This window comes from Rosa rugosa, chromosome 1 (genome assembly GCF_958449725.1).
Source record: "Rosa rugosa chromosome 1, drRosRugo1.1, whole genome shotgun sequence".
Taxonomy (NCBI): Eukaryota; Viridiplantae; Streptophyta; class Magnoliopsida; order Rosales; family Rosaceae; genus Rosa; species Rosa rugosa.
This window is the reverse complement of record NC_084820.1, coordinates 51,896,759-51,909,785: the sequence shown is the minus strand read 5'-3', so window position 1 is coordinate 51,909,785 and position 13,027 is coordinate 51,896,759. Positions and strand designations below refer to the sequence as shown.

The 13,027-nt window shown below is 37.0% G+C and overlaps 1 protein-coding gene and 1 long non-coding RNA gene across 2 annotated transcripts; both read right to left on the bottom strand.

Moving 5' to 3' along the window:
• Positions 1-1,065: 1,065 nt before the first annotated feature.
• Positions 1,066-3,289, bottom strand: LOC133725364 (2-oxoglutarate-dependent dioxygenase 19-like). The gene is made up of 4 exons (XM_062152581.1): positions 2,926-3,289; positions 2,583-2,821; positions 1,821-2,148; positions 1,066-1,534 (listed from the first exon to the last, which is right to left on the bottom strand). The coding sequence occupies exons 1-4, from the start codon at positions 3,181-3,183 to the stop codon at positions 1,289-1,291; spliced, it is 1,071 nt and encodes a 356-aa protein (XP_062008565.1). The 5' UTR covers positions 3,184-3,289; the 3' UTR covers positions 1,066-1,288.
• Positions 3,290-7,308: 4,019 nt separating this feature from the next.
• On the bottom strand, positions 7,309-8,753 carry LOC133740563 (uncharacterized). The gene is made up of 3 exons (XR_009861307.1): positions 8,581-8,753; positions 7,728-7,877; positions 7,309-7,502 (listed from the first exon to the last, which is right to left on the bottom strand). It is a non-coding gene; the product is annotated as an uncharacterized LOC133740563 (long non-coding RNA).
• Positions 8,754-13,027: the final 4,274 nt, after the last annotated feature.

Here is a 13,027-nt window from a genome sequence, read left to right as displayed (position 1 = left end):
TCCCTTGAAGACAGTTGCAACAAGCACATTAGCAAGACCCAACTCTTTGTCAGCAGCAAATAAAGGGTTTCCATCTGAGTCGCCATAACAAAAGCGATAGTGCTACTGTTAGTTTAATTATGTGCTTTGAATATGTTTTGTTTCTCAATAAAGTTTGAGTATTTAGCTGCAGTGTAATGTAAAGGACGATTTGCTGAGTACACCGAATCTGCAATATTTCGTCGCATACAAAAATTACAACTATACTAAAGTAGAATGGGATTTGGTACTGTTGATTCAACAGTAATCAACAGTGAGTGGACTGTTTTGCCCCTGCCTCCTCTCTGCTCTTACGACTAATGTTAAGTGGCTTTCTTGGTTTTGTGAATTTTGATTCTGAAAGTGATCTAAATTTCGAGTCTTTACTACTGCCGTTGTTCTTTTTATTTTTTATACCTGAAACAGAGTAGTATCTAATTGGAGCAGATCCTGTATGAGTCCAGATGACAATTATGTTGCTAGAGCTGTAAGTGACATTTCTTACTCTGACATGTTTTCTTCCAAGTTTAAGATCATATATCAAACTCTACTTTAACTACTTCTTTTAGGTTTTGGGTTTAGAAAGGGCAGACACCAACGAGTCTGATGCACAAGTATTGAATTCTGTGAGTGCTACTTATACATCACTTCATAATTAGAATTCTGTGTTTTGAAGAGTATTCTGATTACATTAGGATCCACTCTTTTACATGCCTAATATTATTTATTCATGCTCTCAATTGTGAGCTACCATAGCTCAGAATATATTGATGAACGTCATCGGCATAGATATAAGGTTAGTTGTAAGCTCAGTTTCATGTAGTCGACAGGGTATGATACTCTAATGCCGGTAAACCCAGATGTCATTGGAATTCTTGAAGAAACTGGCCTAAAATTTGTAGGGAAGGATGACAGCGGAAGAAGAATGAAAGTGGTTTTTCTACTGGTATGATGTTTGGCTGCCTTAGAAAGAGTTCACTTTGGTTCTTAGCGGTTCACAAAATATCTGAAATTTTTGGTTTCTGAAATATAACTAACACCTGCAAATGAATTTTGGAAGATAGCATTTATATATAGATAAGAGGTATATATAACAGGTATCTTGCTCTATATATATTGGCACTGAAGACCGAATAATTATTGAAAGGCAAATAGAAAACAAACTATAAAAATTTAAGCAACAGATAGATCTCGATCTAGGCTGCAAGCGTTTCATGGTGGAACCAGTGAAACCTAGCTTGAAGTAGCAAAGCAAGCAACAGATCTGGATCTAGGCTAGTATGTGATCGAATGTGGACTTCATGTAGTTCTTGCCGCTCTGCTGAAGCTGAATGTACTCCTTGTAGTTCATGGCAAGGTACTTGGGAGGTTTGCCTTCTCTTTCACACAGCTCTGGAGCTGGAGCAATAGTTGTATCTACAGAAGGTCCATGTGGTATAGCTATTGATATCCTCGTTGCTTTGTTGTTCACAGTCGCCCTATGCATCACACTCTTGTATTTACCGTTGGTAAGAATCTGCAATCATCCAGTTATACATATTGGCTCAGTGAAAAAACGTGCTTCTACCTCTTTCAGACAAGGTAAGTACAAGGTACAAAGTGGGTCATTATTTTTGTACGCATGCAACATTATTGATCAATAATTCACTGAAGCTTTAATGTTCTCTTTTAAATATCCAATCTGTAAAAGCTAAAACGAGGAAAAGGTGCTGCTTAATCACTGTACGTATGCATGTGAGATTTTCAAATTTTAATATATACTTGTTTATCTGGTTTTCCATTAATTACTAATTAATTAGTACCTGCATTTGATCAGCAAGGTTAACAAAAAACCCATTGGCAGGGCCGTTAACGGTGAGCCATTTTCCGTTGTGTTCGACTTGGAGACCGTTCATCTCATTCTGGATGAGGAGTGTGACTAGACCGTGATCGGTGTGATGTGGTATACCAATGGCATGTTCCGGCTGAGGGCAAGGAGGATAGTAGTTCCCGGCCAGCAATTGTAAGCCACGGTCCATGTTCATCGTTTCGAATATGTAATTCGGCTCCAATCCCAGGCTTTCAGATATTGCTTTTATGATTTCTAGTGCCACTTCTCTTGTTCTTTTGCCAAACTCCATTGAAACCTCACTAAAACAAATTAAAGACAACAATTAATATATCAATTAATGAACACGTACAACTGGTATATAACATGAAAAACAAAACGCAATGTATATATCGAGGTTCTAAAAATCCCAAAGAGATATCCCAATCTCTATCTTCTTCGCTCTCCATCTCTGCGTGAATATATCTCTACGACTCTACCCACCATTTTCCTCTTCTGCTCTTCTTCTTCTTCTTCAACCCCAAACCCATCTCTCTTTCTCTCATTTCTCTCTGTTTTCAGACCCAAAAAGCTATCGACTTTGAAATCCCTTCAAACCCCTCCAAAGCTGCTGTGCCATCCACCCTCCTCTAAAATCTCCCCACTAAAACCATCTCAGCATCTCTCTCCCAGACCCGTATCTCTCTCTCTCTCTCTCTCTTTTTTCCAAGGTAGTGAAGCTCTGAAGTGAAAATACCTGAAGGTAGCCGGTTTGTAGAGGGAGTAAAACTCAGGATGTGTTCTGACCTTGAAGAAGTCCCTCCAGAGAAGGACCTTATCCAAGGCAAGGTTATAGCTGGTACCATACTTGAACATTTCTAGCACATCATTCCCTGATTTGAATTCCTTTTTCTCCTCGTCTGGAAGACTGAAGAAGCCGTGACAGGCGTCAATCATGGCCTTCATTAGGCTCTCTGGCACTCCGTGGTTAATTGCCTGCAGGTTAATCAAGTACTTATTAAAATCATCTATTCTCCACAATAAGGTAACTATCTAGCTAGACTTAATATAACTCATCAGCCAAAGTATCATGTACGTACTATGAAGAAGCCCCATTCTTGACAAATTTTGACGAGGTCATGGATGATTTGGGAGCGTTGTTCAGGAGTACCAGATGTGAGGAGTGACATATCGATGATTGGAATTGCGAATTCGGGATCGTTTGGATCTGCTTCTTCATTGGGGTTTATGTTGAAGGCATAGGCAGAAGGGACAGAGTTTAGAGCAGAGGACTCGGCTAGTGATTTGATGCTGGTAACAGATGAGGGGGTCTCTAAGGCCTGAGCAACTGCAGCCATGGGAGAGAGAGCTTAGCTAGATAGCTAGCAAGTATATCAATCAAGAGAGAGAGAGAGAGAGAGAGAGATGGAGTTAGAGATTGTTATTGTTATGGAGGTGGATGAAAATGTAGCTCAATTTATAGCCTGAACAACAAATTCCACGTTGTTATTGACCGAATAAAGTATTAGTCTTTTTTTTTTTTTTTTGGTCAATGAATAAAGTATTAGTCGTTATCGATTCTAGTGCCGGGCATCGGAATGTACTTTATATATTTTACGTTTTTATTGTAATCACCTGCTGGTGTTGTTCAGCCATGGGAGGGAGAGCTTAGCTAGATAGCTAGCAAGTATATCAATCAATCAAGAGAGAGAGAGAGATGGAGTGAGGGAGGATTCAGTGCACCGACATAAATAGATGGTTAGATTATATTAAATACACTCTTAGGTTATTAATAAAAATATTAATTATATATATCAAGGGTTGAGATCATTTCATAAGTGTTGGGTCATTTGCACCGTCGGTGCATAGAATAATTTCCACTATTAATATAGTAAAGAAAGAAACAACATAGACGTCACATGGAGCAAAGAGTCTTGTGTGCACCTTGGTCCACCTGCACCAAGGCAAAAAATCAGCATTTTTTACACCCAAATGCCCCAATTTGCCCCTCATTCTGCCTATGGTCTACATGGACCTTGGTCCATAGTAGAATTTTTGCACATGGAGGAGTTGAACCTTTTAGTCTCTCTAGACTTGGTAATAAAAAAATGAGAAGTGAAAGTCGCATGAAAGTGAGTGTGGAATTGTGGAAACTTGACCAAAAGGAAAAGAAACGCACCTCTGGTTAAGATTGATGCTACCTTTCAACTCCGTTATTTGTTGAATAACTGACATATAAGTTAAAAGTTGCCAGTCAAACTGAGTACAGCCCGCCAACACTGGAAAATATGAATGGCAGATTGGCAGTGATAGGCCAAATCCACACAATCGGAAGAAGCACATGGTATTCTCTCTGTCTCTTTGTTACCTCAACTTGAATTTCATGGCTGTTTCTGAACAATTATATAAATAATGCAACGTTTAGATTGAATTCATTGAAATCACTTCCTACCAAACCAAGTCAATTTCATATTTGGTGAGCTGAAGATTAAAGAAAGAAACTATGCATTCAAAATTTCAAATGTTACAGACTTCGGTCAAATTACGATGGGAATGTGGTTTAATAACGTACGATGGAGAATTTTACAAATGGTCACTCAATTATAACTCATTTGACACTTTTTGATTATTTAATTTTCAAATATATTACTTTGATCACTTAACTATTACTCTATCAATCACTTTAGTCATCGAATGAACATTTTGTCTCACTTTAGTCACTTCTCCCAATCATTTTAATTCAGACTTCTCAATTTTCCATGATTGATTGGACGAAAATATCATTGATATTGTGAGTTTGTGAAAAATAAATTATTTTTTTAATGAAATAATTAACGGAGTTATTAAAGTGAATAATAGAGTTAAAATTGAGTGACCACTGCATGGGTGTGTGAGTTACTAACAACTAACCCGATCAAAAAAAAAAAAAAAAAATGATATATTTAAAAAGTGAGTGACCAAAGTGTTGAAAAGGTAAAAGTTGAGTGATTATTTGTGATATTCTCCTAAATTTATATTTCCACTTTTTATTTTTGCTTTTGAAAGTGAAAATAAATGGATAGCACTGCAATCCATTGGTTTGGAATAATTATGTAAAGATGGCTACATCCCATTCGTTTGTAAGACTAGTACATCACAATTTTATACTTGCGAACCGCAATCTTTGTTCGAAATCAATTGAAATATCTGCGAAATCTCCGGTACATCCTCGGTATATCATACAGGGAAAATATCTTAATTTTCACAATTTATGTGAAATTTATCTGATATTGTCAAATATCTTCGATATATAAGATATTTAGGATATATCCCGATAAAATGAAGAAATATTTGTAAAATCTGACGAGAAAAACAAAAAATAAAAAAGTTACACAGTTATTCATAACGAAACTACATTATGGAATATGGAGGTTATGTGGGGGTGTAAAATTTTAAGAACGGTTTCTAGTCAGGAAATGGCCTAATGGAGAGGCAATGCAACCTGTTTGGAAAAATGCCTCCAGGTGAAACCTCTCAAAGCGGATTTGGGTGAGACGAATTCCCTTCTAGGTGAGGAGAAGTCTTCTCAAACTAATCTAGGTGAGAAGTAATTCCCTAAAGGCGAATCTGTGTGAGGAGAAATCCCCTCAAGGCGTATATAGGTGAGGAGTAATTCCCTTAAGGCAAATCTGGGTGAGGAGAAATACCCTCAAGACGAATTTAGGTGAAGAGTAATCCCCTTAAAGAAAAATCTAAGTGAGGAGTAATCCCCTTAATAAAGAATCCGAGTAAGGAGAAATTCCCTCAAGACGAATATGACATATATATATTGTCTGGAATTAGTACAATATAGGGGAAATAGTCGACAACTCCAAAACGATCTATGGATATTATGTCCATCACTGCAATTATTCATTCTATATAAGTCATATGTCTTGATCTGATTATTGTACTTTCGTAGTCAGCGAGCGACTTTTCAACCACCTAAAGTCTCTTTTTGGATGTAGATAAAGTTGAAATTCATATATTTTTTTGAATCAATGAAAGAACTTTTATAGAAGAAAAACTCAATTGAGTTGGTTACACTCATGCTGCAGCATATCAAGAATACTTGCAGGGGCATGATCTATCCAAACTTCCCTTATCTCTACCTTAAAACCTAAGGCTGCTAGGCAGTGAACTACCACATTACAAGCTCTCGGGGTATGACAAATTATCACTTCGCCTAGTCTACTCCAAGCATATTGAATGTCATAAATGAGGCCATGATATAGATCGGATGGCGACAAGGATTGAAGAACATCTCGATCGTGAAAAAGGAAAATCTGGTTTGCTGCAAATTTGGCATTCGTTGTCTGAATCGTGATTGCTATACCTTTTAGAAAAGGGAAAGACGCCAGGAACCAAACTCGTCGCTTTGCTACGACGTGTGAGCTTTTTCGGGCTTTTGGGATCGTTTCAGGCCTCAAAATTGCAATTATTATTTTTCAAAATTTTCGGTTTTCTAGTTCGAGTTGAATTTGTTTTGTTTTAACCTATGAGCTTTAGGGTTTCATTGTTAGTCGCTCTAGAGTTTTTTTTTCCCATATATAAGCAACCTTAAACGGCTGCAGAACCTATATTTTCATATTATCAATCAAATTGAGAGTTTTCTCATTTATCTCTGGTGGACTCCAGATTTCTTGTTTTAGGTTTATTGCTTATAAACCTAGGGTTACCGTTCCGATTGAGTCAGGTGTTCCATGTCTCTCCTATTTACCTTAGTAGCAATGGGTGATGTTACAAGAGCGGATCTTGATGCTCTTACCGCTTCTCTTACCGCAACATTTAACTCTGCCATCAACACCATGAACAATCAGATTAGAGAAGTTCGTGAATTGTTGGAAGGCAAGAACAACAACAATCGGAATAGAGGCGGGGAAGGAGGCCAGCGAGCTAGGGCTCCACGTGGTGATATTGTTAATAATAATTCAAAATCTGATTCCGAAGAAGAAATTGTGCAACCTGAACAACAAGGACAAGCTGACAAGGATTACAAAGTCAAGGCTGAAATTCCTTTATTTTCTGGCCACTTCACTACTAGGATTTTTGCCTTAGACATCGGCCAGAAACCGATGTTAAAAAAAAAACCATCCGATGTCTTAGTGGGTGATGTTAAAGATCAGGAAATCCCAGACATTGGTTTTTAGCCGATGTTAAAAATGACTCTAGACATCAGTTTCTTATAAGCTCCCGATGTATAAAATGACTCTAGACATCGTTTGATTTATACAAAACTGATTTTGTTTCCTACTATGACATCGTTTTACATAAGAAATTGATTTATATATCAGTATTAGACATATGTTTTATAGATAGAACTGATGTCCTTTGTCATTTATAACATCAGTTTGTTATTTCAAATTGTTATATGTTTTCGTTCTTTTTGCTTCAATTTCTATTTTAGAAGTGATTACTAAATCAGTTTCTTTGCTAGAGAAGTTTCACAATGAGAATACCAGTGGTAAGCAAAAGAAAATTCTCATTAATACTATTGATAAAAAGAGTACAAAGAGTAGGGAGAAGGGGACGTATGGCCTAAACTTCTCCATATACAACAACAAAAGAAAATTAAGAACAAGATTGAAGTCTTCTAAACTTCTCCATATACAACAGCTGATAATGCCTCTGCTTTGCTCTGTTCTTTTGCAAGTTGATCCTACAAAGAAAATGCAACCCCGATGAAACACCTTATCAGCAATATCAGCCTAAGAAATAACAAAGTGAAAAATTAATTGGATTATCATTTTCCTAGATAACTCCTTATGATTATTCTACTTGCTGTTTCTCTACCTCTTAACAACCCAACATCCATATAGAATAGAAAGTTCAAGAGAACTCCATTGATGATCAAATGTGACAGTAAACCAACATACATACTAACCTTGATAGAGAGAACTTCAGGTGTATATTCAGCTAAACCAGTCTTGTTAGAGCCATTATGATGGGAGTCGAGCAACCCCTTGGCCTGGTCAGTTCTTAACTTATCTAAGATTCCTTGGAGCGCTTCATTTTGCTTAAGATAGTCTTTCACCTACAAGTTTACATTAGGGGCAATAAGCAAAACAAAATAGATGAGCACGTATATAAAACTGATTTCTACTCCCGGAACTGAAGACTCTGCATTTATCATTAATTATTTCACATCAACACGCTGTTTCATACTGCAAGCTCAGATTAGATGGACTCACTACTATTCCAGCAAAGTGTCAGCTTAAACAATATCACCTATTTTCATGCACAACTGACAATTTTTTCAACCTAGTTAATGGGAAACTAAACCCCATAGAGCATATTCCGGTGCCATATATCCTCTGCACAACAATTAAATGTTGTTTTCACTGACTGATTAGTCACTCTAATACAAAGAAGTTTCACATAAAAATAGAAATGACAATGATCAACATTATGCAAGCAAGACATTACATGTCAATCACATATTTTGTTGGCATTTCAGCATATGCATTTATGCTGTCAATATGAGTTACTAACTTACTTACCATAACTAATTGAAAACTTCAATAGTGTCCTCAGAAAAAGATTAGTTTCTTGTTTGTGTCATAATATTAAGATTTTGTAGACAGAAAGCTGGGTGGAAAAATGCATAAACAAAATTAGCCAATTAGTTTTCAATTGGTTTTCAATTCTGATAAAACTAGGCCATAGAAAGTTATTTGAAGACATGAAAATGACAAAAAGTAGAAGCAAAAAGATAACAGGATACAGTCGTATTATACCTTGTATACGGGACCAAAACCACCTTCTCCGATTTTGTTTAGAGGATCAAAGTTATTAGTGCCAGCTTTAATTTGCCTCAAGGTGAAAGAACCAATCCGCAGATCCAATCCTCTCAGATCTGTCCAAAGAACAAGGTTAGGATATGAATAATGTCTTGAAAAATCTGATAAAAATTATTTGGTAAGAGAGAATTGTATTGTTCACTGATCATCAGGCCTTGAAGTACCTTAATAGTCAGAAAACTGTGAACAAGATGCATGCAAGGTGGGTGAGTTTTCTGAATAAATTTCCTTTCGTGATTCAGCATAAATCTGGTACTTTTAATAGGGTAGCAGATGCTTCGAGTAGGAGGGCTTCCTTACTGGTCACTTTAGCTTAGGAGATTGTGGGTTTCGAAACCTGTTGAAGGAATTGTATGAGGAAGATGCTGATTTGAAGGAGATATAGGCCAAGTGCAGTAGCGATCATGCAGTTGCAGATTTCTATGCGAATGATGGTTATTTGTTCAAGGGCAATCGACTATGTATCCCTAGTTCATCATTGAGGGAGAAATTGATCAGAGATCTGCATGGAGGGGGTTTGAGTGGACACTTGGGCTAAGACAAAACTATTGCTAGCCTTGAGGAGAGGTAACTTTTGCCATAGTTGAAGAAGGATGTAGGAGCTATTGTAAGGAAGTGCTACACCTACTTGGTTTCTAATGGTCAGTCCCAAAATACTAGTCTTTATTTACCTTTACTTGTTCTTGATGATATTTGGCAGGATCTTGCTATGGATTTTGTGTTGGGATTACCCCGTATCCAAAGGGGTGTGGATTTTGTGTTTGTGGTAGTTGACAGGTGTAACACCCCAACCCGGATTAATAGAATATAACCCGAATTTAGGGTGAATTAGATTTATACAAACCACAATCTAAACACCAATTGATTCTCACCAGACGAACAACAACTACTCATCATGAAAGGAAAGGTTTCCGTCAAGCTCTCCAAACATCCGATCAACTTTAGGGTGATGAGAGACAAGACTTCTACAACTTTCAACGATGAATGAAAGCGAAGATGATGATGCAAGAGAAGAGCAACCCGTTTGAGAGAGGACTCAGTGCCCTCCTCAGCTTCTTTCTTTCCCATTTTTTTTTTTTTTTCCTATATGAGAAGAGGTAGAGGAGGAATGAGTCGGTTGCCAAAGAGACAGAGGAGTTGAAAAGATTCTGGTATCTCTTCTTTCTTTTTTTTTTTCTTGAAAAAGCAAGAGAACTTGAGAAAGATCAAGGGAATACTAGAGACTTTCTAAATCTCCTACAACATATGAGCCCTTTATTTATTTACGAGTATGACCTCGGGCTTAATTAGTAATAACAATCACTAACAAGTTGGGCTAACCCAAATGAATGTCTTGAAGCCCTAATCATAAACTCCAATCCCAAAACTGAAAACATATACGATTCTTTATTTATTATTATTGTTATGATTATTATTCTCTTCAAGGTAGGGTATTACAACAAGTTCTCCAAGATGGCGCACTTTATAGCTTGTTGGAAGACTGCTGATGCTTCCAATATAGCCAAATTGTTTTTCAGGGAGGTTGTTCGTTTGCATGGAGTGCCCAAGTCCATTACTTATGATAGAGACACAAAGTTCCTTAGTCACTTCTGGATTACTTTGTGGAGAATGTTTGGAACAGCTTTGAATTATAGCAGCACAGCTCATCCTCAAACTGATGGGCAGACAAAGGTTACTTCAGAACTTTGGGCAACATGGTCAGGAGTGTTTGCAGAGATAGGCCCAAACAGTGGGATTATGCTTTGCCACAGGTGGAGTTTGCTTATAACAGTGTTGTGCATAGTGCAATAGGGAAGTCACCATTCTCATTAGTTTATATTGCTGTTCCTCGACATATGGTTGATCTGGTGAAGCTTCCTAAGGTTCCTAGTGTTAGTGTTGCTGCTAAGGGCATGGCTAGAGATGTGCAGGCTATTAGAGAAGAAGTTAAGGTGAAGCTGGAAGAAACTAATGCCAAGTATAAAGCTGCAGCTGACAAACACCGAAGAGTTAAAGTGTTCCAAGAGGAAGATGACGTGATGGTGTTTCTGAGGAATGAGAGGTTTCCTGTTGGTACCTACAACAAGTTGAAGCCATGAAAATATGGTCCTTTTAAGGTGCTAAAGAAGATCAACGACAACGCTTATGTTGTTGCACTTCCTGATTCTATGGGCATTTCTAACACCTTTAATGTTGCTGATCTACATGAGTTTGGTGAAGATGAGGTTCTTTCTTCTGAAGAGAACTCGGGGTCGAGTTCTTCGGAGGTGGAGGAGACTGATATAGAACTGATGGCAATAAGGATCGAAGAACAGCTCGATCGTGAAAAAGGAAAACCCAGTTTGCTGCCCTCGATCGTGAAAAAGGAAAACCCAGTTTGTTGCAAATTTGGCATTCGGTGTCCGAATCGTGATTGCTAGACCTTTTCAGAAAGGGAATGATGCTAGGAACAAAACTTGTCGCTTTGCCACAACGTGTGGATTTTTTTGGGCTTTCGGGATTGTTTCGGGCCTCAAAACTGCAATTTACTATTTTCCAGAATTTTCGGTTTTCTAATTCGATTTGGATTTGTTTTGTTTTAACCCATGGGCTTCAGGGTTTCAATGTTAGTCACCCTAGGGTTTCTTTTCCCATATATAAGAAATCTTAAACAGCTGCAGAACCTATCTTTTCATATTATCAATCAAATTGAGAGTTTTCTCATTTATCTCTTGTGGACTCCAGATTTCTTGTTTTAGATTTATTGCTTGTAAACCTAGGGTTACCGTTCCGACTGCGCCGGACCTCCATTAACTAGTAAGGCATAGTTAGTGCTTGAGGCTTCATAAATTACCTCCATGCAATCACTTTCAGTTATGACATTCTGAACTTAGAGTGACGAAAGAAAGTCCAAACCTACTCGAATAGCTAACAATTCACATCGTTTAGGAGCTACAGTATGCAGTATTGGTTGGACAAAAGCTGCCTTGAATTGGCCATTTGAGTGACGTAAGACTCCGCCAATGCCGCCCTGATTTTGGTTTGATATGAATGCAGCATCCACATTCAACTTGAAAATTTCCACTTTTTTGTGTGGAGCTTCTTTGGTTGGCAGTTTTGGCCTTGAGTTTTTTGAAATCCTCTAACCATGCAAAACTACTTAGAACCAAGTCTTGTGTAGTTTATACTTTCCCAAACCATAGAACATTGTTTCGATTCTTCCACAATGCCCAGATGATCATTAATAACTCACCTTTTGGTTGACTAAACTACTTTAAGCTATGATTAGTACTCAAACATAAGAAAGAGATTCATTGATTGGGGTTTATAAGGTTTCATCCAAAAATGCTTAAACCGATTGAATAAAACTAGTTTCCAGTGGCGGAGCCAGATCTTTAAGTTTACTGGGGCACAAATGGATATATAAAAAAATACAAAATCTCCAAATAAAATTTCTATCTATTAAAATGGTTATTCTCATCGACGTGATTTTATATTTAAAATCGTTTCAAAACAGTCTCCTTATCTTTATTAGTAAAATATTTTTCTCAATAATAAAATCAAGCAATCATTTAAATTTTAACAGATCGCAACAATATTTGATTTTCTTTTAAATGAATATATTAAGTAAAGAAAAACATCTATAATTATTTTTTTTATATATTTTTTTAAATGATGGGTGGTTCTAGTTGGAACTCCAAATTTGATATTTGGACCTCTCCTACTTATTAAACCTCGAATTCATTTTTTTGAATACTTAAAAGACTAAGTACTTGTTCAAAAAAAAAAAAGAAAAAAAAAAAAGACTAAGTACACCTCCTTAATCTTATCAAAACATCAATGAACAATTGAAATCAGTATCTTCAATAGTTTAGTGACACAAAGAATGATTCTCGCCAATCATTCAATGCTAAGTCAATCTCTATAGAAATATGAATTCCAAAAATTCTTTATCCCATTAATTAATAGTGTTCTTCCTGACAATTGTGCTACAATTTGAGCCTACCTGGTGATGAAATGAAATTCACAACCAAACCGCACAATAGATTCACGCAAATTAATTAGGTTTGAAAGAAAAGGTGAGAGGGAGACACAACAAGTAGTAAGTCATTGATGACCTTGAAATTAATATATGATCTTTTGGGAAGATAGGCAATTGGGCATAAACCTTGTTCGTGGCCATCGATATGCCATATTGTTCAAGTGGGACGACCTATGGCCATTCATAAGACATATACTACTTCTTCTTTTTCTACTATGATGAATTGTGAATTGACTTTGGTTAATCAGAAATTGGTGTGATTGGTGAGGGATCTGAGAAACAGAGGAATTGGGTCACAGAAAGATTAGATTTTAGGAGTGAGTGAGATCTGAATGCATTGCTTCTTCATGCATTTTTCAGGTGAACGTATCTCAGAGAAGTTGA

Excerpts from the sequence above, each read along its gene's own strand:
- LOC133725364 (XM_062152581.1), bottom strand. The coding sequence starts at position 3,183 with ATGGCTGCAGTTGCTCAGGCCTTAGAGACCCCCTCATCTGTTACCAGC. Across the intron at positions 2,822-2,925 it reads AAGAATGGGGCTTCTTCATA|GCAATTAACCACGGAGTGCC; the intron begins GTACGTACATGA and ends ATTAACCTGCAG. Across the intron at positions 1,535-1,820 it reads ACCTTGCTGATCAAATGCAG|ATTCTTACCAACGGTAAATA; the intron begins GTACTAATTAAT and ends GGATGATTGCAG.